The following is a 21,369-nucleotide window of genomic DNA, read 5'->3' on the forward strand; positions in this document are numbered from 1 at the left end:
GCTAGGGGCCCTAGAAAGGGCATTCATGGCCAGGCGCGGTGGCTCAAGCCTGTAATCCCAGCACTTTGGGAGGCCGAGACTGGTGGATCACGAGGTCGGGAGATCGAGACCATCCTGGCTAACACGGTGAAACCCCGTCTCTACTAAAAAAAAAAAAAAATACAAAAAACTAGCCGGGTGAGTTGGCGGGCACCTGTAGTCCCAGCTACTCGGGAGGCTGAGGCAGGAGAATGGCGTAAACCCGGGAGGCGGAGCTTGCAGTGAGCTGAGATCCAGCCACTGCACTCCAGCCCGGACGACAGAGCGAGACTCCGTCTCAAAAAAAAAAAAAAAAGAAAAAAAAAGAAAGGGCATTCATTTGGGTTCCAGCCATGGCTCCGTCCTGCCTTGGCCGAGCTGTAAAACAAGGGTTATTGCGTATTGTGGCCTGGTTGGCTCTGACACGCTAGCTAGATACTGTGATTGTCTGCTCCTGATCTCAGCCAGACCGCAGGATGGTGGCGCAGGTGCCTGTGTGTGAGGGTGGGGAGTAAAGCTGGGAGGAGGTATGTGTTAGTAAGGGTTGGGAAGAGGTGAGAGAGGGACTGGAGAGGATGGCTCAAGCAGCTTCCACCCTTATGGCTGAAGCTTGTGGCCAGGCACATGCACACATGCATGTACATTATGCCTGACTGGAGTTAGTATGGAGGAAGTGAGCATGGTGAGATTGGGGAGGGGTGTCTAAAATTGGCGACTTAGAAGATTTGCTGGCTAGCCTGGGGTTGGTGGTAAGTGGGGAGCTGCTGGACTTTCCTTGAGTCCAGATCCCATGCTTCTCTCCCTGAGCTGCTGTCTTACAAATGCACTGACTGATGAATGGAAGGAAGAAAATTGACACACCTAAGCACATGAGTGTGTGTCAGGCACCTTGCTGGGAGCCTTCCTTGGATTACCTCATGCTGTCCTTAGGATGGTATCACAAGACAAGTGCTATTATCCCCATTTTATAGACAAGGAAACTAGGAGTAAGAGAAGCTACACATTTTGCCCAAAGCCTCCCATAATATAAGCTTCAGAGTCAGAATTGGAACCCAGGCCTGTTGGCCCAAATCCCATGTTCCTTCTACTGTACTGCACTGAGGCTAGGGGTGGGCACTTCTCTAGCCTCTTCCTCCTTCTTCCTGGAGGTAGGGAGCTATAGATCAGCTAATCTCATCCCTTTGGGATTCTGGTGAGTATAAGCTCCAGGGAGGTTGGGAGGGCTTGGCAGTAGTGGATTCCTCTTCCCACACCCACGCTGGCTCCTGGGAAACCGGAGCTAAACCCCTGGGACCTGGGGTATCACATTCTTCCCCATGCTCCTCCTTAGGAACCTTATCCAGCTTTCATTCTCAGACCCTAGTGTCCCACCTAGGCTTTGTCTACCCTGGTGCCCTGTGCTCCCCTGCCCTTTCCACTCTGATTCAGAGTGGCTCAGAGTACTGGCCTGGGAGTTCAATAGATGATTCTAGTCCTTGCTCTACCACTTAGCTGGCTAAGAGATCTTAGCTTCTAAATATGTTGGTGTTCTCACCTATAAAATGGATATAAATGCAGCTGCCTCATAAGGGAGCTTATTAAATGACATAACAAATGCAAAACATTTAGCAGAGTTCCTGGCTCCTAATGGGTTCTTAGTAGATGGCGGCTCTTGCAGTGAGGATTACTGCCTAGCCTACTTTGTTGTTGTTGTTGATTTTGAGACAGAGTCTCGCTGTTGTCACCCAGGCCAGAGTGCAATGGTATCTCAGCTTACTGCAACCTCCACCTCCCAGGTTCAAGCAATTCTCCTGCCTCAGCCTCTCAAGTAGCCAGGATTACAGGTGCCCCCAACCACACCTGGCTAATTTTTGTATTTTTGGTAGCGATGGGATTTCACCATGTTGGCCAGGCTGGTCTCAAACTCCTAACCTCAGGTGATCCAGCCTCCTCAGCTTCCCAAAGTGCTAAGATTACAGGCGTGAGCCACAACACCCGGCCAGCCTACTTTGGTCTTCTTTTGGACTGACCCCAGATTTAGGACATCATCCTTCTTTAACTCTTCCTTTCCCATGATTTGCTCCTAAGGGTGGTGGTTTAAGGCTGCCTTCTTCAGGAAGCCCTCCTGGGATTAACCCAGCCCGTTTTTCCTATCCCTCGTCCTTCCCCCTTATTATCTTTTCATTTCCTTTTAGCACATGATTGTTGAGCCAGGTACTGTTCTAAAAGCCCTATTGAGGGTATAAAGACAGAAAAGACAATGTGGATCTTATGTTTGGGGCAGGGTGGTGGTAGTGGTAACAGATATATTCACAAATAACAATAATAGAGGCAGATGGTGATACAGAAGAATGTGAGCACAGAGGAAGGAGCAAAGAAATTGAGTGGCAATCAAGGGAGGCTTTGGAGAGGAGGTAGCATTTGGTCTAATCTTAGATGATAAGTAAGCTCTTGATAGGTAGAGAAGATTGGGACAGCTCTTCTGGCCTAAGGAAGTGACATAAGAAAGGCCTGAGAGTGGCCGGGCGCGGTGGCTCAAGCCTGTAATCCCAGCACTTTGGGAGGCCGAGACGGGCGGATCACGAGGTCAGGAGATCGAGACCATCCTGGCTAACATGGTGAAACCCCGTCTCTACTAAAAAATAACAAAAAAAACTAGCCGGGCGATGTGGCGGACGCCTGTAGTCCCAGCTACTCGGGAGGCTGAGGCAGGAGAATGGCGTGAACCCGGGAGGCGGAGCTTGCAGTGAGCTGAGATCCGGCCACTGCACTCCAGCCTGGGCGACAGAGCAAGACTCTGTCTCAAAAAAAAAAAAAAAAGAAAGGCCTGAGAGTTTACAGCTACACAGCTGAGTGTACAGTGTGGCTGAGCTGAGAGGACATGGAGGCGGTAGGAGGGAGGGGAGCTGCAAAGGGTTTGGGAGCCCCGAATGCCTGGTAAGGAGTCTGTGCTTTATTCTGTGTGTAATGAGGAGCCACTGAAAGATTTTGAGGAGAGGCATGATCTGATCTTATTTGTGGATTTTTAAAAAATTATTCAAGTAATATTCAAGTAATATTCCTTTTTAGAAAGTAATTTTTCTTTTTAGAAAGATTAGAAAATTCAGATAAGCAAACAAACCTCAAAGTCATCTTAGGAAGACATTTGTGACAGTGTGGAGTGAATCAGGAAGTTGAGAGAGTGGAAGCAGAGGCTGGTGAGAAGGTCCAGACCAGGGAAGCAGAGGGCCTGGATTTGAGTGGTGGCAAGTGGGGTTGGGACAGGGAGAATGAGGCAGATGGAGTGTCTCTAGGCTTTGGGACCCATTGGTTGTGGGGTAAGGGAAGGGAGGTTAGAGGATCTGAGTGGTGTGCCTAATGGCACAGGGATCGTTGGTCTAGGGAGGGAGGAAGGCCTGAGGGAAGGAGCCCACATGGCAGCCTGTGTTTTCTTAGGGTGAGTTGAGGCCAAGCAGAAGAGCTGGTTGATCCCCTTCACCTGAGCCTTGAGTCTCTGGGCAGGAGAGCCAGCTAGTTCTCACCTTGAGCTCAGCCCTGTCTCCCCAGGGCCTGATCAACCACCCCATCTCCTTTAGGAGCGCCTGGCCGTCCTGGACAGTCAGGCTGGGCAGATCCGGGCTCAGGCCGTGCAAGAGTCAGAACGCCTGGCCCGGGACAAGAATGCCTCCTTACAGCTGCTGCAAAAGGTAGGGTCCCTCAGGTTGGGCTGGGAGATTTTGAGTAGGGTAAATGGGAGGGGAGTGCAGAAGGGCTGGGGTGCAAACGTGCTGGGGTGGAGCACAGGGCTCCTGTCACACAATCTCCTGGCTCCCACTCCTCTTTGACTCTCTGCCATTCTGGGCTTGCAGGAGAAGGAGAAACTGACTGTGCTGGAAAGGAGATACCACTCACTCACGGGGGGCAGGCCTTTCCCGAAGACTACATCGACCCTCAAAGAGGTATCATGATTGGGTTAGCCCCAGCTTCAGGCCCAGGGGGTGTCCTGGGAGGCTCTGAGTAACACACAGCACTTTCACCCAAGTGGCTGAGGTTGTATGGGGGCATCTCCCTGAATGGGAGAGATTTGAGGAGGAATGGCCCCAAGCTCTGGGATTTGATCTTCCATGGCCACCAGCTGCCTCTGTTTAGTTGCCTTTGGAGTTCCCAGGAGCCCACTGATTTCCCTGTTTTTGGTGGCTGAATATATGTGGGGGGACTCAGGGGCCTGGGTTGGGTGGGTAGACAGCTCAGAGGCTTAGTAGGGGCTGGGCTGGATGGACTCACCTTGAAGGGGAGCATGTGGATATAGGAGTGCTGATCCTGGGGCTCCTGGGCTTCAGTCCTGAGTTAGGCGTTTGTCTCAGAAGAGGATATTGAGGCCCCTTAAGTGGTTCTTCCCAAGTCTGTATGTCTGGTGTGTGAGTTCCAAATAGAACATATCTGGTTTACCAACTTCATTCCCTCCCTCCCTGCCTCACTACACAAACAATTTAGGCCTGGGGTGGGGAACTGGGCCAAGTGTGAGGGATGCAGCCCCTCACCGTGTCCCCTTTCTGTAGGCCGAGCTGCTCATCTCCGAGTCCTCAGAGATGGGGCTGGGGACTAAGGCTCTGGGCCTTTTCCCAGGGTCTTCTCAGGCTGGGGCCTCCTCTGTCTCTTTAACCCCACCTGCTTCCACTCTTCTCTGCCCCAAAGCACAAGAGGTAATCACAGCTAACTGTGTGCTCTGCTTTGCCCACTGCCTGCCTGCCTGCCCACTGAGCCCCTGCCTACAGCTCCTCCCAGGGCTTAGCTGAAGGGCATGTGGTGATAGTTTCTTGGCTGGCCAGAGTTTGGGAGAGTGTGTGTGAGTGTGCCATGCCGCCATTCCATAGAGTGCCTGGGCAGCCCATTGCATATTAATTTGCCTATATTCTGCTTGCCATTCATCAGTTCTCACAACATGCTGGACCCTCTGGCTCATTTTTCTTTTCCATGACCCCAGAGGACAACCTGGTTCTAGAGCTAGGCCTGGGTGGGCCTTGGGTAGGGCAGGCTTATGATCCTGCGCTTTGATTCAGCATGCATTGTGGAAGTCTACCATGCTCCCAGCACCCAGATAAGCTCAGTTTCTAAGGACAGGTGATGAATACGACAGTCCCTGTTCTGCCAACCCACAGTTGAATGTGTTGGCATCTTTCCAAGGACTCACCTTGGGCAGTAGGCGCATTTTTCTGCTAGGCTTTTAGCTGTTCCTTGCTAAGGCCTCTTTCTCACAGCCCATCTTGCTCAGGCCCTGGTGATGTCTCTACCTTTCCCCACCTGTTTCTAGCTCCTGCCCGGGCTGATGGGGTGTGAGGGGACCCTGGGGAATGGTGTGACTGGTGCCCAATGCTGCATGTGTGTGCTCCACTGGGGACTGCCAGGTTGTTGGGGATGGGGGTTCTCTGGGAGCTGGGTTCTGATCCTCAGTGTACTCTTAAAAGGCCTTCTGTGGGCTTCTTTGCCTGTCCCCAGCCCAGGGCGAATTCAGGTATGGGCCTTCAGGGTCTGCTTGGGGCAGGACTGGATGCCAAGGTGGCTCCAAGAGTGGAGGGGCAGGAGGAGCCTTCAGACTGTTGGTTCTACTGCCCTTTTCTGGTCTCTGTCACTCCTTGCAGCCATCTATGGGCATAGCAGGCACCCTACCCCTGCCTTGGAGTTTGTATTGACCTAGAGTGATGGCCCTGTGGCCTGGCATGGAGTTTGGGGTGTTGGGCACCTTGTTGAACCCTGTTAACCCCTTTCTTTGCCCACCCCTACCCCTTCCACTGGGCACCCCAGGAATATGTGACCCTGGCAGAAGTTTTCCAGCTGTGTTCCCGCTTGGACCCCTATGCTTCTGCCACCCCCCCCAGTGTGCTCGCCCAGTCCCTGCCTGACAGTGAGGTACCAGCCACTGAGGGTGCCCACCAATGCCCAAGGACCTCTTTATGGATGGCCTAGATTCCCCCTTGGGCCTGGGTGGAGCTGGGGGGACAGAAGGATCTGTGTTCGACAGAGAGGGAGAAGGGCAGCCTGTATAAGGGGAGGTTGGGAGTGGTTTCTTTTCTTCCCTGGGGCCTTGGGAGCTTTCTTCAGCTCCTATGGCCTGGGAAGGGGCAGGCTTTCTGCTCTAGGATGAGGGCATCGAGTTGAGAGGACTGGTTTTCCTAGGCTGCAGGCTCTGTACTTCCTGTCCTTTCCCTCTCTTCCCCTGTGGGTAGGGCCATCTTATGTATTCTAGCTCCATTAACCTCTTATATTCCCTCCTGCATCTGGCCTTGCCCCAAGTACGTGATGCTTGAGCAGCTAAAGGTGATGCGGGACACCTCGCCCATGCCCCCAGCCCCTGTGCCAGGCCTTTCTCCCTGGGCCTCCGCCTCCCGGGACCTGGTTCCCACCACCTGCCTTCCTCCCATGCTGCCCTCCTCCTCGTTTGCTTCCATCACGCCTTCACCCAAGGTTGGTGGTCTGTGAGTTCTTGCTACCCCCACCCACGACTGGTGTGCTCCGTGTGTGTTTTGCTCCTGCTCACCTGGCCTCCTGGCTCTTGGCCAGCCCAAGGGGAGTGCCCAGTGCCTGCAGGCTCTGTCTGGTGGCTGGTTTCATGGCTGGTGTAGCACATGTCTGTGGTCTGGAAGTTGTACCCTGACTGTTTCTCTTTGCCCTTAGTACATTCAGGGCAACTGTTGTCTCACTGTTTTTCTCTTCTTTTTCTTGATGCTCTCCTTTCTCCCTTCCTTCCTCCCCTTCTTCCTTCACCTTCCTGTCCATTTCCCTGATATGGCCTTCCTTTAACCTTTCCCCTCCTTCTTCCTCTTCTTTCTTCTTTCTCCCTTCTCCTGCCTTTTCCTTTCCCTTTATTTCCTGGCCTTTCCTCTCCATCCTTCCCCTCCTGTCCCCTTTTCCCCTCCCCATTCCCACCTCCAGATGGAGAAGCTGCTGCTCCCTGCTGTAGACTTAGAGCAGTGGTACCAGGAGCTGATGGCCGGGCTGGGGACTGGCCCCACTGCAGCCTCCCCTCACTCTTCTCCCCCGCCTCTGCCCGCCAAAGCTTCCCGTCAGCTGCAGGTAACCCCTCCTTCACTGCCCATCCTCCCCAGCCTTTGCACCTGTCCACTCTGATTCCTCCTGCCAATCCATCATCCACACAGTACCACCTTGAGTGGAGGTGTCAGCCCAGTCAGGGCAATGAGGGCACCTCTGGGCCCTGAGAAGGTCACTCCTTGGGCAGCTATCCTAGCATTTGGGCAACCAGAGGGCCAGCCTCCATAGCCTAAAACTGTCTGATTGAGTGTCTGGTGGAAGGGGATTCTGGAGCTGTGGTCAGGTTGGGATCTGTTCAGTGCCCTGTGCTGAGCTAGGCTGTGGGTCTGGCCTATGCTTGGCAGCTCCCAACACCCAGAGCTTCTCACCCAGTCTGGTGGCCTGACAGGCTCTTGGGCCTGTGGCAACTGGAATTAGTGTGTCCTGGGAGAACTGCTGTTCTCCTGGTTTCTCTGCTTGTTCTCCTGGTTTCTCCAGCAGTGACACTTGGAAGCAGAAAACAAGGGGCAAAGACTCTGAAGTGAGAGCCCAAGCCTCCTCAGAGTTGCCATGGAGGGCGTGGGCCTACCTGAACCTGCAGCAAGCAACTGACCATGGGGTGGGAAAGGGAGCTGGGCTAGTCTTCTCCTTAGGTTTCCTCCACTGACCTGCTGCAGTGCCTGACATTGACCATTTAAGATCATCCGTTGAGTGAAGGCACTGTATCTGTAAGACTGTGACCTCAGCTAAAATTTCATGTTTCCTTGGGGAGGAGTTTGATCATATAAGACTTCTACTGTGTACCCAGCTGGTTAGAGACTTTAACATGTTTTGATTCTCTTAATCATCACCATAGGCCTTTGAGGTAGATGAAGTTAACTCATTTTATAGGTGAAACACTGGAGCATGGAGAAGATAAGTAATCTTTCCAAGGCCACACAGCTAAGAAGTAGCAGAGCTTATGCCAAGTCAGGGTTTGTGACGCTAAGGGCCATATTTACCACATGCTAGTGCTGTAGGGGAGCTTGGCCATTATTTAGTCTAGTCCTACCCCCTTCTTTTGCAGAGAAGGAAGCCAAGGCCCAGAGTAGGGAGGTGTGTGACTGAGCTAGGACCAGAGGGAACCCAGTTTCTAGTTGGTCTCCTGCACAACCCTGCCTGACTGACATTAAATCCTTGCATGGGTCTGTTTACAGGTCTTTTCTTAGACCCAGGGTTGGGCTAGGGATTGGCCCAGGGAGGAACAGCATGGAAAGGAGAATTGGCAGCTGCCAATAGCATCTGGCCATTGGGCTGGCTCAGGAGGCTTGTTGTCAGAACCAGAAGGCCTGAGGCCTAGTGCCAGAGTGATACATCAGATCACAGCCAGACTAGGTGACATGGGGGAGGTGGCCAATGGGGGAGCCAGAAGTCACTGGGCACTATCTTTTCTTTCCAGGTTTACCGCTCCAAGATGGATGGCGAGGCCACTAGCCCCCTTCCCCGGACCCGCAGCGGCCCCCTTCCCTCCTCCTCTGGCTCTTCCTCCTCCTCCTCCCAGCTCAGCTTGGCTACCCTGGGGCGTAGCCCCTCCCCAAAGGTCTGAGGACAGTGGGTGGGGCTGCACATGTGGCAAGGGATGGAGACTGCCATGCTGGGGAGAGGCCAAGACCACCCATAAAAGCCTTGGGAATGGGGGTGAGGGCCTTCTGAGCCCAGGTCCAAACTCTCCATTCCTCTGCAGAGCACTCTACTCACCCAGAATGGCACGGGCAGCCTTCCTCGAAACCTGGCAGCCACGCTGCAGGACATCGAGACCAAGCGCCAACTAGCTCTGCAACAGAAGGGTGAGTGACTGCCCCGCCAGCCCACCTGCTCTTCTGAGGGGACCCTGGATAGTTGCCATGCTTCCTCTATGTTCATACCTTTCACAGGATGTTTTTCCTTTCATTGGGATCTAGGCCAGAGCAGAAAGGATTTAGAGGAGTGGGTACCTAAAGAAGAGCTTCCTGGATATTTATCTAAAGCTTTCAGGGCTGGAGACTAAGGGCCTAGGGGACTGTGACATCTTTCCTAGAGAGCCTAGCCAATAAGGGAACTGCTTGTTGACCTGAGTCGGGTTAGACATTGCCCTCTCTGGAGGCAGGGGATGGATTTGATTACTTCTAGAAATGGTTGCCTGAGATATTGGCTCTGGGGACCCAGGAGTCCTTGTTGCTTGTGTGCAATTTGGTTGTTTTGAAAGCCCATGTCTGTGCCTCTCTCTCCTCTTACCACTCTGTGTCTCTACCGTACCCTCTGCCCGGGGTCCCCCACGCCAGTCGAGTCGCTTCCCGCCGAGCCCCTCCCAACCGACGACCCAGCAGGTAGAACGTTGGTCACAGAGGGCATTGCTTTGGCCAGGCAGCCCCTGCCCTGGCATCAGCATGATGTGTCCTGCCCAGGTCCCCACTGCCTGCAGGCAGGGTCCCAGGCTGAGCTGGGTTGGGGTGTCTGCTGGCCTCACCCCTCCAGCTGACCTCTCTTCTGCCCTCAGCTGTGCTCTACCATGTCTCCCCTGCCTTCTTTCCCGTGTTTGTTGTTTTTGCTTCTGCATCGCAGGGGGGTCTGCATTGGCATTCTGGGTGCTCATGGGGTTTCCGCCATCTCTTCTTTCTCCCTTCTCCAGCAGGCAGGGTGGGTGCATGCATCCTGCCTAGACCTACTTAGGCCTTGGTTGTGAGCTGGAGCCAGCTGGCTGTCATGCTGCCCGGGCACTATTTGGGTAGGTTTGGTGTCCTATGTGGACTCAGGATGCGAAAGAGCACTGAAGCCAGACTCTGCATCTGTGGCCGGTTGTGCAGGCGACTGAAGCATTGGCAGAGCAGCCAGGCCTGGAGCTGCAGGGGCCTTAGGGAAGCTGCGGGGAGAGGGGGCTGCTCTGTGTTAACCTCTCCCTGCTTGCCCCTCCTTCTGTGTGTGGTGCTGCCACTGGCCTGCTCCTTAGCTGGGTGGGGAGCCCACTGTGACTCCCATCTGTCTCTCCTGCAGGACAACAGGTGATTGAAGAGCAACGGCGGCGACTGGCTGAGCTGAAGCAGAAAGCGGCAGCTGAGGCACAGTGCCAGTGGGATGCCCTGCACGGGGCAGCCCCCTTCCCAGCGGGCCCCTCGGGCTTCCCCACTCTCATGCACCACTCTATCCTACACCACCTGCCTGTGGGGCGGGAGCGTGGGGAGGAGGGTGAGCACGCCTACGATACGCTGAGTCTGGAGAGCTCTGACAGCATGGAGACCAGCATCTCCACTGGGGGCAACTCGGCCTGCTCCCCTGACAACATGTCCAGGTACCCCCCATGCCTGGGCCCACAGCCTCCTTCAGCCACCGCCTCAGCTCCTTGATGCACCTCCTCTTCCCCTTCTCTCCCCAGTGCGAGTGGTCTGGACATGGGGAAGATCGAGGAGATGGAGAAGATGCTGAAAGAGGCTCACGCAGAGAAGAACCGGCTCATGGAGTCGAGGGTGAGTCTGACCTGGATCAGGGAGGCAGAAGGTGATGGGGCACAGAGCTACCTGCTGCCTGTCAAGGGCCTGTGCTCCACCTCAAGCCCTTCCACCCATATTAGCCTTGCCACATTCCCTTGGGGTAGAAAATGTTTTAAAAGGTTGTATTCCTCAAACAGGTTTAGGGAACCTTGGTGAGATTACAACTTCATGGCTCTTAGGAACAGAGAAGGCAGCACAGTAACCATTCTCCCACCAATAATTTCTTGTATGGAAACTTCCAGTTTTTGCATGTTTACTTCTGTAGACTTTTTGGCAACTACAGGAATTTTGATTCCTGTCTACCTGCATGGCAGGCCATTCCTCTTGGGACTGGTTAGGAAAGGCAGGAACTGTGGGTGAAGTATAGACCAGAGGAGGAGGCAGATGTCCAAGTCAGAGTAGAGGTGTTGGTTGGGGAGCCTTGGGAGCAGAGAGGGCTGACAGCTCCTTCACATGGGCATGGAGCTGGGATTCAGCAAAGAGGGACCCGTGGTTTATCCTGGGCATAGGCAGGCTGATGAAATGTGTGCCTAGGAAGGAGAATAAATAAAGGATCTGCAGAAGCTGTTCTGTGTCCACCATTCGAGGCACTGTGCATGTTTGAGATGAGAGTGGGACACAGAGAGTAAGGTCAGCAGTTTAAGGGATTTAATAAAAAACAGATACGGACAGTTTGAATGGAGGACCAGCCAGAAAAGAATGCCTCCTATCTTATTTATGTCTAAGTATGGCAAATGTGTAAGCATCTCCTGGCAAATGTGGGGAAAGGAGATTCTGCGAGTTTTGAGCTGGGAAGAAATAGTAAATGGGAGTTAATGGTATAGGAGGTCTTTATTAGTAATTAAGACATATAAAGCATCACTGACATGCTCTGTATTTAATTATTTGTTTTAATGACTTCTAAAATCCTTTTATAGTGGCTTTTATAAGTTCAGTTCTGACCTTAGTCTGTAGTCACTTTGTGCCCATAAAGTTTGAAGTTCGATAGCAGATGTTTCTAATTTGGAGTTTCAAAAGGCCTTCAGTTAGTGATTGGGAAAGGACTATATATTAGCTGTCAAAAAAAGTTATCTAGATAACCCATGTTCCGAGAATTCAGATACAATTGTCAGAGCCCCATTTATTTTTCGAGTGCTTTCCTACTGGAATCAGTAATGAGCATTTATATACATGATCTAATTTCATTTTCACTATAATTCCAGGAATGGGTATTCTTTTTTCTTTTTTTTTCTTTTTTTTTTTTTTGAGACAGAGTCTCGCTCAGTGCCCAGGCTGGAGTGCAGTGGTGCGATCTCGGCTCACTGCAAGCTCCGCCTCCCGGGTTCACGCCATTCTCCTGCCTCAGCCTCCCAAGTAGCTGGGACTACAGGCGCCCGCCGCCACGCCCGGCTAATTTTTTGCATTTTTAGTAGAGACGGCGTTTCACCGTGTTAGCCAGAATGGTCTCAATCTCCTAACCTCGTGATCCTCCCACCTCGGCCTCCCAAAGTGCTGGGATTACAGGCGTGAGCCACCGCGCCCGGCTGAATGAGTAGTCTTAACTTCATTTCACAAATGAGGCAATTGAGGCTTAAAAAGTTTAAATGTCTGGGTGCGGTGGCTCACACCTGTAATTCCAGCACTTTGGGAGGCCAAGGCAGGCGGATCACCTGAGGTCAGGAGTTCGAGACTAGCCTGGCCAACCTGGTGAAACTCTGTCTACTAAAAATACAAAAAAGTTAGCCAGGCGTGGTGGCAGGTGCCTGTAATCCCAGCTACTTGGGAGGCTGAGGCAGGAGAATCACTTGAACCTGGGAGGCGGAGGTTGCAGTGAGCCGAGATCATGCCATTGCACTCCAGCCTGGGCAACAGAGTGAGACTCAGTCTCCAACAACAAAAAAAACAAACAAAGTTTAAATGATTTTATCAGGATCACAGAGCCCATAGTGGTAGCAGGGCCAGGGTTTGAAGTCAGGACAGTCATGCTTAAAGCATTTCTCTTTAACCAGCCAGGGCTCTTGGAGAGGGTGGGCTTTGAAGATGATGCCTCCTCATGCCAGACTACCCTGAGGTGGATGCCTCCTGCAGCCCTGCCCAGGTGTGACGAGGGCCAGTGGGGGAAAGAGGATGGCCATAGGTGCTGACCCCTTGGCTTTGGGGGCAGGAGCGGGAGATGGAGCTGCGGCGGCAGGCCCTGGAGGAGGAGCGGCGGAGGCGTGAGCAGGTAGAACGGAGGCTACAGAGTGAGAGTGCCCGGAGGCAGCAGCTGGTGGAGAAGGAGGTCAAGATGCGGGAGAAACAATTTTCCCAGGTGAATGGGCGGTGGAGCACAGTGGTGGTTGGCTTGACAGTGAGGGCTGTAGAGAAGTGGGGAGACCCCAGGGTTTCTGTGTTGGGCTGTAAGACCTGTTCTACTCCAGAAAAGATTGCTGTTGGCTTAACACAAGCAGAATTCTACCTGGGACTCATTGACCCCTAAACATAGACCTACCAGGACTGTTCAAATGTGTGTGTGTGTGCTGGGGTAGTGGGTTGTAAGGATGTGACAGGCCACCTTGCAGACATCCAGGATCAGAGAAGAGGGTCTGGATAGGTGTCCCAGAGATGGGAGCTGGTAGTCAAGAATCAGAGTGGCTCCCCTTGGCCTCTCCAGGGCTTCAGATCTGCTTCATGAGCTTGCATTGCACCTTCCCTTCTGCTTCCCCTGCTGCCCTTCCTGCATGTGGAACTTCAGGGTGTGCTGCCCCACACCCTACAGGACCTTTCATCTCCAGTCCCCATCATCAGTGGATGACCTCACTCTGACTTTTGTTTTACGTCTCCAAGACAGAACTGTACTAGTTTCTCTTCGGGACAGAAATCCCTCCTTGCCCAAAAGCCAGCCCTACCCTTTCTCCTTAAACAGGAGACTTGAGCAGAACAATTGAAAGCAGAAGGAGAAATTGGTTTGGGCTGGGAAATCTGCCCATGTCTCTGGTCCCAAATCCTGACTCCTACAACCCCCCATGAGAATCTGTAGGACTTAGATAGGCTGTCCCTTCTGATTAGGTCTCTGTAGGCTTCCCCAGGTTGGGAGTCCTGTGGAATCTTTCCCAAGCAGTGATCACAGCTCCCTCATTTCCTACAATGCAACAAAATAAATTCTAAGGGATAGGTCAACTGGATTGGGTTTGGGAAATAATGAGAAGGGGCTGGGCACAGTGGCTCACACCTGTAATCCCAGCACTTTGGGAGGCCAAGGTACACAGATCACTTGAGGCCAGGAGTTCAGAGACCAGCCTGGCCAACATGGCGAAACCCCATCACTACAAAAAATACAAAAATTAGCTGGACATGGTATCACACACCTGTAATCCCAGCTTACTCTGATGGCTGAGGCATGAGAATTGCTTGAATCCAGGAGATGAAGGTTGCAGTGAGCTGAGATCGTGCCACTGCACTCCAGCCTGGATGACGGAGTGAAATTCTGTCTCAGGAAAAAAAAACAAACAACAACAAAAAAAAATGAAGCTCTGTGAATTTTACCCCTGTGGTTGGAATATTTGTAAAATGCCTGGTTTCCCTTTCCTGCTTCAGTCAGTGACTGCTCTGGGAGTCTGTCTTCTAGCCCGTCCTGGGGCTCAGGCATTGCAGCAGTGGCCACTGGTGTCTGGTGTGGGAGATGGGTAGAATCAGCTATCTATGGGGTTGTGTGTTTTGTTTTTTCTTTAAATAATGTGTGATGTTTCCTGGCCATTTTAATGTTCTTCTAGGAAAGGAAGAGTAGAAAAATATTCCAGCTGACTGAAAATTCTAGTTAGTATCAGAGGTAGAGTAAACCTTAGTAATTACCTAGTTCAAAGCCCGTGTTTTACATGGAAGGAAACTGAGGCCCAGAGAAGGGATGTGACCCAAACAAGGTCCCATGGGAAGTCAGAGACTAGATTTCTTATTGGGCTTTTCTTCCCAGAGCATGTTCTTATCTGGCCTCTTGCTTTATTCTGTTTGGCTCAGGAGGGAAAGGAGGGACAGGGCAAGACAAAGATGCTGTGTCTTGGTCATAGGTGGGAAAACTGAGGCACAGAGTGACTTCGCAGTTTGCCTGGCCCTAGATAGAGTCAACGTAGGCATGGTAGGTCCCCACTTTTGCCATAAGCCCTATGGAGCCAGAGTGACCACCATGGGCTGGGGATGGGTGATGTCAGGCTGTTGGGGTTTAGAAGTGAAGCCAAGGGGCCTGGACAGGGAAATAATGAGGGAAGAGAGGAGACTCTCCTGACCCTCCCTCTTGCTCCCAGGCACGACCCCTGACCCGCTACCTGCCAATCCGGAAGGAGGACTTTGACCTGAAGACACATATTGAGTCATCAGGCCATGGTGTTGATACCTGCCTGCACGTGGTGCTCAGCAGCAAGGTACAAGGCGTGTGTGGCCCTGGGGTGCTGGGGAGAGGGAGGACCCCATGGTGAGAGGCACCTCCTGGGTCGTTGGAATAGTGGCGTCAGTCTCTACCCTTATCTAACCAGATCTCTGTCCCAGGACCTGGTGTGCTGGCCTGAAGAGATGTTGGGGACAGTCCCCCATGAATACAGGCACAGGCGATGGCACACACTTAAGGCTTAAGGGCTGCACATTTGGGTCCTTCCTTACTCCTGCTTCCCACCAGGTCTGCCGTGGCTACTTAGTCAAGATGGGCGGCAAGATTAAATCATGGAAGAAGCGCTGGTTTGTCTTCGACCGGCTCAAGCGCACCCTTTCCTATTATGTGGGTGAGTTCCAACAAGGCCGTCCCGGGGGCCAGCCAGGACCCCTGGGCTCTGTTACCCAGGATGGCTGGCCTTCTAGAAGGAGGCCAAGCTTCCAAGTAGGGGACCAGAGGCTTGGACTGGGCCTTGCCCTCCTTCCCTGAAATGTACACAATGTACCTGGTTCACCTCCATTTAGTGTTCATTCATTCATTCCTTCATTCAGCAATGTTACTAAGCATCTAATAAGTTCCAGGCACTGTTCTAGGCTCTGGTGATAAGTAAGATGGCCACAGCTCTCTCATGAAGCTTATAGTCAGGGAAGCAGACAAGAATTATAACAATGCACAATGGGTATGCTGATAGGAGACATCCAGGCTCTGCAGGAGCATGGGGTCTTATGGTCGGAGTTGGGCTGGGAACTCCCCCTTGGACAGATTCCATCAAAGACTCCAAGACAAGCAGTTGAACAGTGCCAAGGAGTGCTCAAGATAGCCCAGGAACAGGCCGACTAGACCCTCTTGCTCCGTCACCTCTCTCCGTTCGAGCCTCTAGCCTAGTTTCCCATCCCTGGAACTCCCTTTGTACTTTTCCCACTTGGAGCGTGGGATGCTGTGTTATACCCTAGTCATGAGAAGGTAAGGTATGCCGCAGTAACAAGAAGTCATAAAATCCCAGTGGCTGTACAGGTGCAGTGGCTCACACCTGTGATCCCAGCATTTTGGGAGACCAAGGCGGGCAAAGAGCTTGAAGCTAGGATATTGAGACCAGCCTGGGCAACATGGTGAAACCTTGTCTCTACTAAAAGTACAAAAATTAGCTGGGCATGGTGGCATGCGCCTGTAGTCCCAGCTACTCAGGAGGCTGAGCACGAGAATTGCTTGAACCCAAGAGACAGAGGTTGCAGTAAGCCGAGATTGCACCACTGCACTCCAGCCTGGACAACAGAGTGAGACTCTGTCTCAAAAAAATTAATTAAAAGGCCGGGCATGGTGGCTTATGCCTGTAATCCCAGCACTTTTGAGAGGCCGAAGTGGGCAGATCACATGCTCAAGAGATCGAGACCATCCTGGCCAACATGGTGAAACCCCGTCTCTACTAAAAATACAAAAATTAGCTGAGCATGGTGGCACATGCCTGTAGTCCCAGCTACTCAGGAGGCTGAGGCAGGAGAATCACTTAAACCCGGGAGGTAGAGGTTGCAGTGAGCTGAGATCATGCCACTGCACTCTAGCCTGGCGATAGAGCAAGACGCCATCTCAAAAAAAAAAAAAAAAAAGAAATATTAAAAAGGAAAATCCTAGTGGCTTACAAGTACTAGGTTTCCTTATGCCCGATACATGTGGACTGCACATCGTGAGTTGGTGGGGGCTCTGCCCTGCATCAGTGTTGTCTTTACTTCAGCATGCCTTTTGGGAACATTTCTGGCCACAGTGGCAGAGGGAAAGAGAGGCTTAAGTGAGCCTGGCCTTGGTATTAAATGTCTCAGCTGGGAAGTGACACACATCATTTTTGTCCACAATTCATAGGTGGGGCTGTCTGCCAGTCACACAGCCTCACCCAGCCACAGAGCTGGGAAGAGCAATCCTGCTAGGAGCTCAGAAGAGGGGAAAGGGCTGCAGAGTTTGGTGCCAGAGATACTCAGGTCTGGAGTGCCCATTTCCCCCCTAACCTGGTCCCTGATCACCTGCTGGCTCCTCTAAGAAGCCTTCCCTGACCAGCCTGGGTCCTGGGTGTTTTGAGGAGGCAGGAGAGACAGAAGCACAGGTGTCCCATGTTTCTCTCTGCGCCAGGAAGGTAGAGGGACTAGGGACTTTGGAGAGGAAGAAACAGGCCTGGGGAAAAGAGTTCCATTTGAGGCATGTTGAGATTGAGGTGCCTCTGGGACATCTAGGTTTAGGAGGATGGTCAGGATTAGAGGTGGAGTAATAGTTGAATCAGGTGGAATAATAGTAATAGCAGATAACCTTTATCAAGCACTTGAATGAGCCAGGTGCTATGCTAAGCACTCTGAATGCATCATCTCATTAATCTTTGAAATAATCCTATAGGGAAACACTATTTTTATGCCATTTTACAGATGAGGAAAATGATGCTCAGAGAGGTTAAGTAAATTGCCCAAGGTCCCACAGCTCCTAAGAGACACAGATAAGTCTGAACCTGGGCAGTCAGACTTCAGAGCAGAGAAGAGGGGAGGGAGAGGGCCGAACCCTGGGGCAGGCCTACCTGTGTGGGGAAGGAGAAAGAGGAGAGACCAGCAGAGGGAGAAGGGGCAGGAGACAGGAAGCCAGCACTAACCACATGCCAGGTGCTGGGCTGGTGCTTGGCATATGTGGCCTTAGCGTCTGTGAAACAAAAGGAGACCAAGTTCAGATGGCAGGAATAGAAATGGGAGCAGAAACAGGGAAGGAAGCCAGCCAAAGGAGCAGACATTCACAAGCAGGAGGTGTCACCAGCGATGATGGATGCTGCAGAAAGGCCAAGAAAGATGTGGCCCAAAGGCTGTTAGACTCAGGGATGGGAGCTTGTCAAGAGAAGGCTTTCTGCTGTGCATGCGGCCAGGAGCCAGATTGCACAAGATTGAGGATAGGTGGGTGGTAAGGAAGCGGAGGCAGGAGTGTGTTACTATTTCCTGTGAAGGAAGGGATGAAAGAGAACAGGGGCTGGAGGGCTGAGCAGGCCCAGAGCCAGGCAGGGCTGGTCCTTTTCCAAGGAGGAAATGTCAGAAATGGGCCTGGATAAGGGCCCTGGGTGCCGTGCCTGTTCCGCTTGGACCCTCTTCCTGCCAACTCGATAGAAACCCCCTCATTGCATGGAGTCCAGATTACATATTATCTCTAGGAAGCCTTTCCTGACCCCACCTTACTAGGAGTGATTCCCATCCTCCTCTGAACCCCTGCAATATCCAGCATCTGTTTTTCCATGTGACATCAATCCAGGAGTGTAATGATACAATAACAGTGTCATGTTATGTGCCACACACTGTGCTGAATACCTTAAATGTGTTCTTTCATTTAATACTCATGAAAACCTGTGATGCGTAGGTGGTCTCATGGAGTTCCTAGCCATGCCTTTACTAGCTATTTACATAGCTGAGTGTCTGTATTTTCCTCCCTGTGAGATTGTAGTTTCCTAAGAGAAGGGTCTCTGACTTCTCTCTGAATCCCGGTGTCTAGGATTCATTCATTCAGCATTGAGTACCTACTGTGTGCCAGGCACATAGTTGTTTGTGTTGGGGGAGGTAGACCATGAATGGATAAAGGAGGATTCCGATGCAGCATCAGTTCTATACAGAGGGGCATCTGTGCTGTGGGAACACAGGAGAGCACAACTGTGCACTGTCATGGTGACATTTTGCGATGGGTCTTGAAGATTGTTTAGGAGTTTGCCAAGGAAATGGGCTGGAGGAGACAGTTCCAGCATACAAAGTGTATTACTAAGGGAACAGTGAGAAGCTCAGATAGGACTTGGGACTCATGCAGGGGAAGGTTGTGATACAAGGCTGGAGGGACATGTTGGCACCAGTCTGTAAGTTGCCTTTACCAAGCCACGGAGGTTGGGGAGAGGAGGAGGACTCGGGGAGGAGCTTACTTCCAGCCGGCACCATTGAGTTTAGTGATTGGCGTGACCTCTCCTGTAGGACTCAGGCTCACTGTTAAGGATATCAGCTGTAGCATCTGAGCAGTGCCACAGACAAGGTGGCCCAGGCCCTGTGCTTTCCCTTGACAGGAATCCTGCCCCTTCTCACTGAATGGTCACCTCTGCTCAGGTAGTTGGCCCCTTTCCTGCCACCTCTGAATTCCAGAGGCTATATGCTATATGTATATGCTAAATGCTCTGTACACATCAGGGGAGTGTGCTTCCTTTCTTTTTATTTTATTTAATTTATTTATTTATTTATTTATTATTTTATTATTTTGAGACGGAGTTTTGTTCTTGTTGCCCAGGCTGTAGTGCAGTGGCGCGATCTCGGCTCACCACAACCTCCGCCTCCCAGGTTCAAGTGATTCTCCTGCCTCAGCCTTCCGAGTAGCTGGGATTACAGGCATGCGCCACCATGCCTGGCTAATTTTGTATTTTTAGTAGAGATGGGGTTTCTCCATGTTGGTCAGGCTTGTCTCAAACTCCTGACCTCAGGTGATCCACCTGCCTCGGCCTCCCAAAGTGCTGGGATTACAGGCCTGAGCCACTGCGCCCGGCTACTTCCTTTCTTTTTTTAAAAAAAATAGGTAGCCGGGCGCGGTGGCTCACGCCTGTAATCCCAGCACTTTGGGAGGCGGGTGGATCACGAGGTCAGGAGTTCAAGACCAGCCTGGCCAAGATGGTGAAACCCCGTCTCTACTAAAAATACAAAAAAATTAGCCAGGCATGGTGGCGGGCGCCTGTAATCCCAGGTACTCAGGAGGCTGAGTCAGAGAACTGCTTGAACCTGGAAGGCGGAGGTTACGGTGAGCCGAGATCGTGCCACTGCACTCCAGTCTGGGCAACAGAGTGAAACTCCGTCTCAAAAAAAAAAAAAAAAAAAAAAAGGCCGGGTGCGGTGGCTCAAGCCTGTAATCCCAGCATTTGGGAGGCCGAGACGGGCGGATCACGAGCTCAGGAGATCGAGACCATCCTGGCCTACACAGTGAAACCCCGTCTCTACTAAAAAATACAAAAAACTAGCCGGGCGAGGAGGCGGGCGCCTGTAGTCCCAGCTACTCGGGAGGCTGAGGCAGGAGAATGGCGTCAACTCGGGAGGCGGAGCTTGCAGTGAGCTGAGATCCGGCCACTGCGCTCCAGCCTGGGTGACAGAGCGAGACTCCGTCTCAAAAAAAAAAAAAAAAAAAAAAAAAGGTAAAAGTATTCATATAGTTCAAAAATAAAAAATATATAAAAAGGTTTAAATTGAGAATTATGCCCTACCCAGTACAGGTAACTACTTTCATTAATCTCTTGTGTATCCTTGTAGAGGTTCTTTTTTTTTTTTTTTTTTTTTTTTTTTTTTTTTTTTTTTTTTTGAGACAGAGTCTTGCTCTGTGCCCTAGGCTGGAGTGCAGTGGTGCGATCTTGGCTCACTGCAAGCTCCGCCCCCCCGGGTTGATGCCATTCTCCTGCCTCAGCCTCCTGAGTAGCTGGGACTACAGGCGCCCGCCACCTCGCCCAGCTAATTGTCTTGTATTTTTAGTAGAGACTGGGTTTCACCGTGTTAGCCAGTGTCTCGATCTCCTGACCTCGTGATCCGCCCACCTCGGCCTCCCAAAGTGCTGGGATTATAGGCTTGAGCCACCGCACCCGGCCCCTTGTAGAGTTTCTGTAGGAGAATATAAACAAATACTTTTTCTTGCACAAAAGGTGGCATACAGTACATTCCTTTTTCACCTCCTAATGTGTCTTAGAGATCATTCTATATCAAATTTATCTATATCTAGATATTATATCTGGGTATATACTATAGGCTTATTTCTGAGTCTGTATCTGTATCAGATATTTCTTTCTTTCTTTCTTTCTTTCTTTTTTTTTTGAGACAGAGTTTTGCTCTTTTTGCCCAGGCTGGAGTGCAGTGGTGTGATCTCGATTCACTGCAACCTACGCCTCCCGGGTTCAAGTGATTCTCCTGCCTCAGCCTCCCGAATAGCTGGGATTATAGGCATGCACCACCACACTTGGCTTATTTTTGCATTTTGAGTAGAGACGGGGGTTTCACCATGTTGGCCAGGCTGGTCTCGAACTCCTGACCTCAGGTGATCCACCCTCCTCAGCCTTCCAAAATGCTAAGATTACAGGCGTTAGCCACCATACCTGGCCTATATCATTTTACTTAACAGCTATATTTAGTCTTCCGTGATGTGGCACACACTAACTTATTAACCAGTCTCCACTTGATTGATATTTTGCTTGTTTCCAATCTTCTGTGACTATAGGCAATACTATACTTAATAATCTTGTATATGTTACTTTGTATATGTGAAAGAGAAATTCTCCTAAATGTAAGCATTGGATCAAAAGATAAATGCCTTTCTCATTTTGATAGACATGGCCAAATCGTTCATAAGGGTTTTACCAATTTATACTCCCACCTGTCGTTAGACTACCTCCTTCACCATAGACTTGCCAAAAGCGTGCTGTATATTTATTGTATGTTTTCATCATTGGGTTAGGCGAGAAGTGGTCTCTCAGTG

General features: G+C 51.4%; 1 protein-coding gene across 50 annotated transcripts in view; it reads left to right on the forward strand.

Annotated features, from left to right (window-relative positions):
* The window catches only part of PHLDB1 (pleckstrin homology like domain family B member 1), a 52,435-nt gene that overhangs the window by 28,417 nt on the left and 2,649 nt on the right, over nt 1–21,369 (forward strand). For 17 of the 50 annotated variants that reach the window (XM_065529073.2, XM_074015380.1, XM_074015377.1 and 14 more), the window contains 10 exons: nt 3,573–3,683; nt 3,846–3,935; nt 6,907–7,047; nt 8,441–8,581; nt 8,726–8,828; nt 10,012–10,306; nt 10,391–10,481; nt 12,649–12,795; nt 14,762–14,878; nt 15,130–15,232. In XM_065529073.2, the coding sequence (XP_065385145.1) occupies nt 3,573–3,683; nt 3,846–3,935; nt 6,907–7,047; nt 8,441–8,581; nt 8,726–8,828; nt 10,012–10,306; nt 10,391–10,481; nt 12,649–12,795; nt 14,762–14,878; nt 15,130–15,232 (1,339 nt within the window). Of the gene's footprint in view, nt 1–3,572; nt 3,684–3,845; nt 3,936–4,535; nt 4,680–6,267; nt 6,439–6,906; nt 7,048–8,440; nt 8,582–8,725; nt 8,829–10,011; nt 10,307–10,390; nt 10,482–12,648; nt 12,796–14,761; nt 14,879–15,129; nt 15,233–21,369 lie in introns of all 50 variants that reach the window. The other 33 variants (XM_074015378.1, XM_074015383.1, XM_074015387.1 and 30 more) reach the window with 4 other exon arrangements.

The sequence above is a fragment of the Macaca fascicularis genome, chromosome 14 (assembly GCF_037993035.2).
Source record: "Macaca fascicularis isolate 582-1 chromosome 14, T2T-MFA8v1.1".
In the NCBI taxonomy this organism is placed as follows: domain Eukaryota; kingdom Metazoa; phylum Chordata; class Mammalia; order Primates; family Cercopithecidae; genus Macaca; species Macaca fascicularis.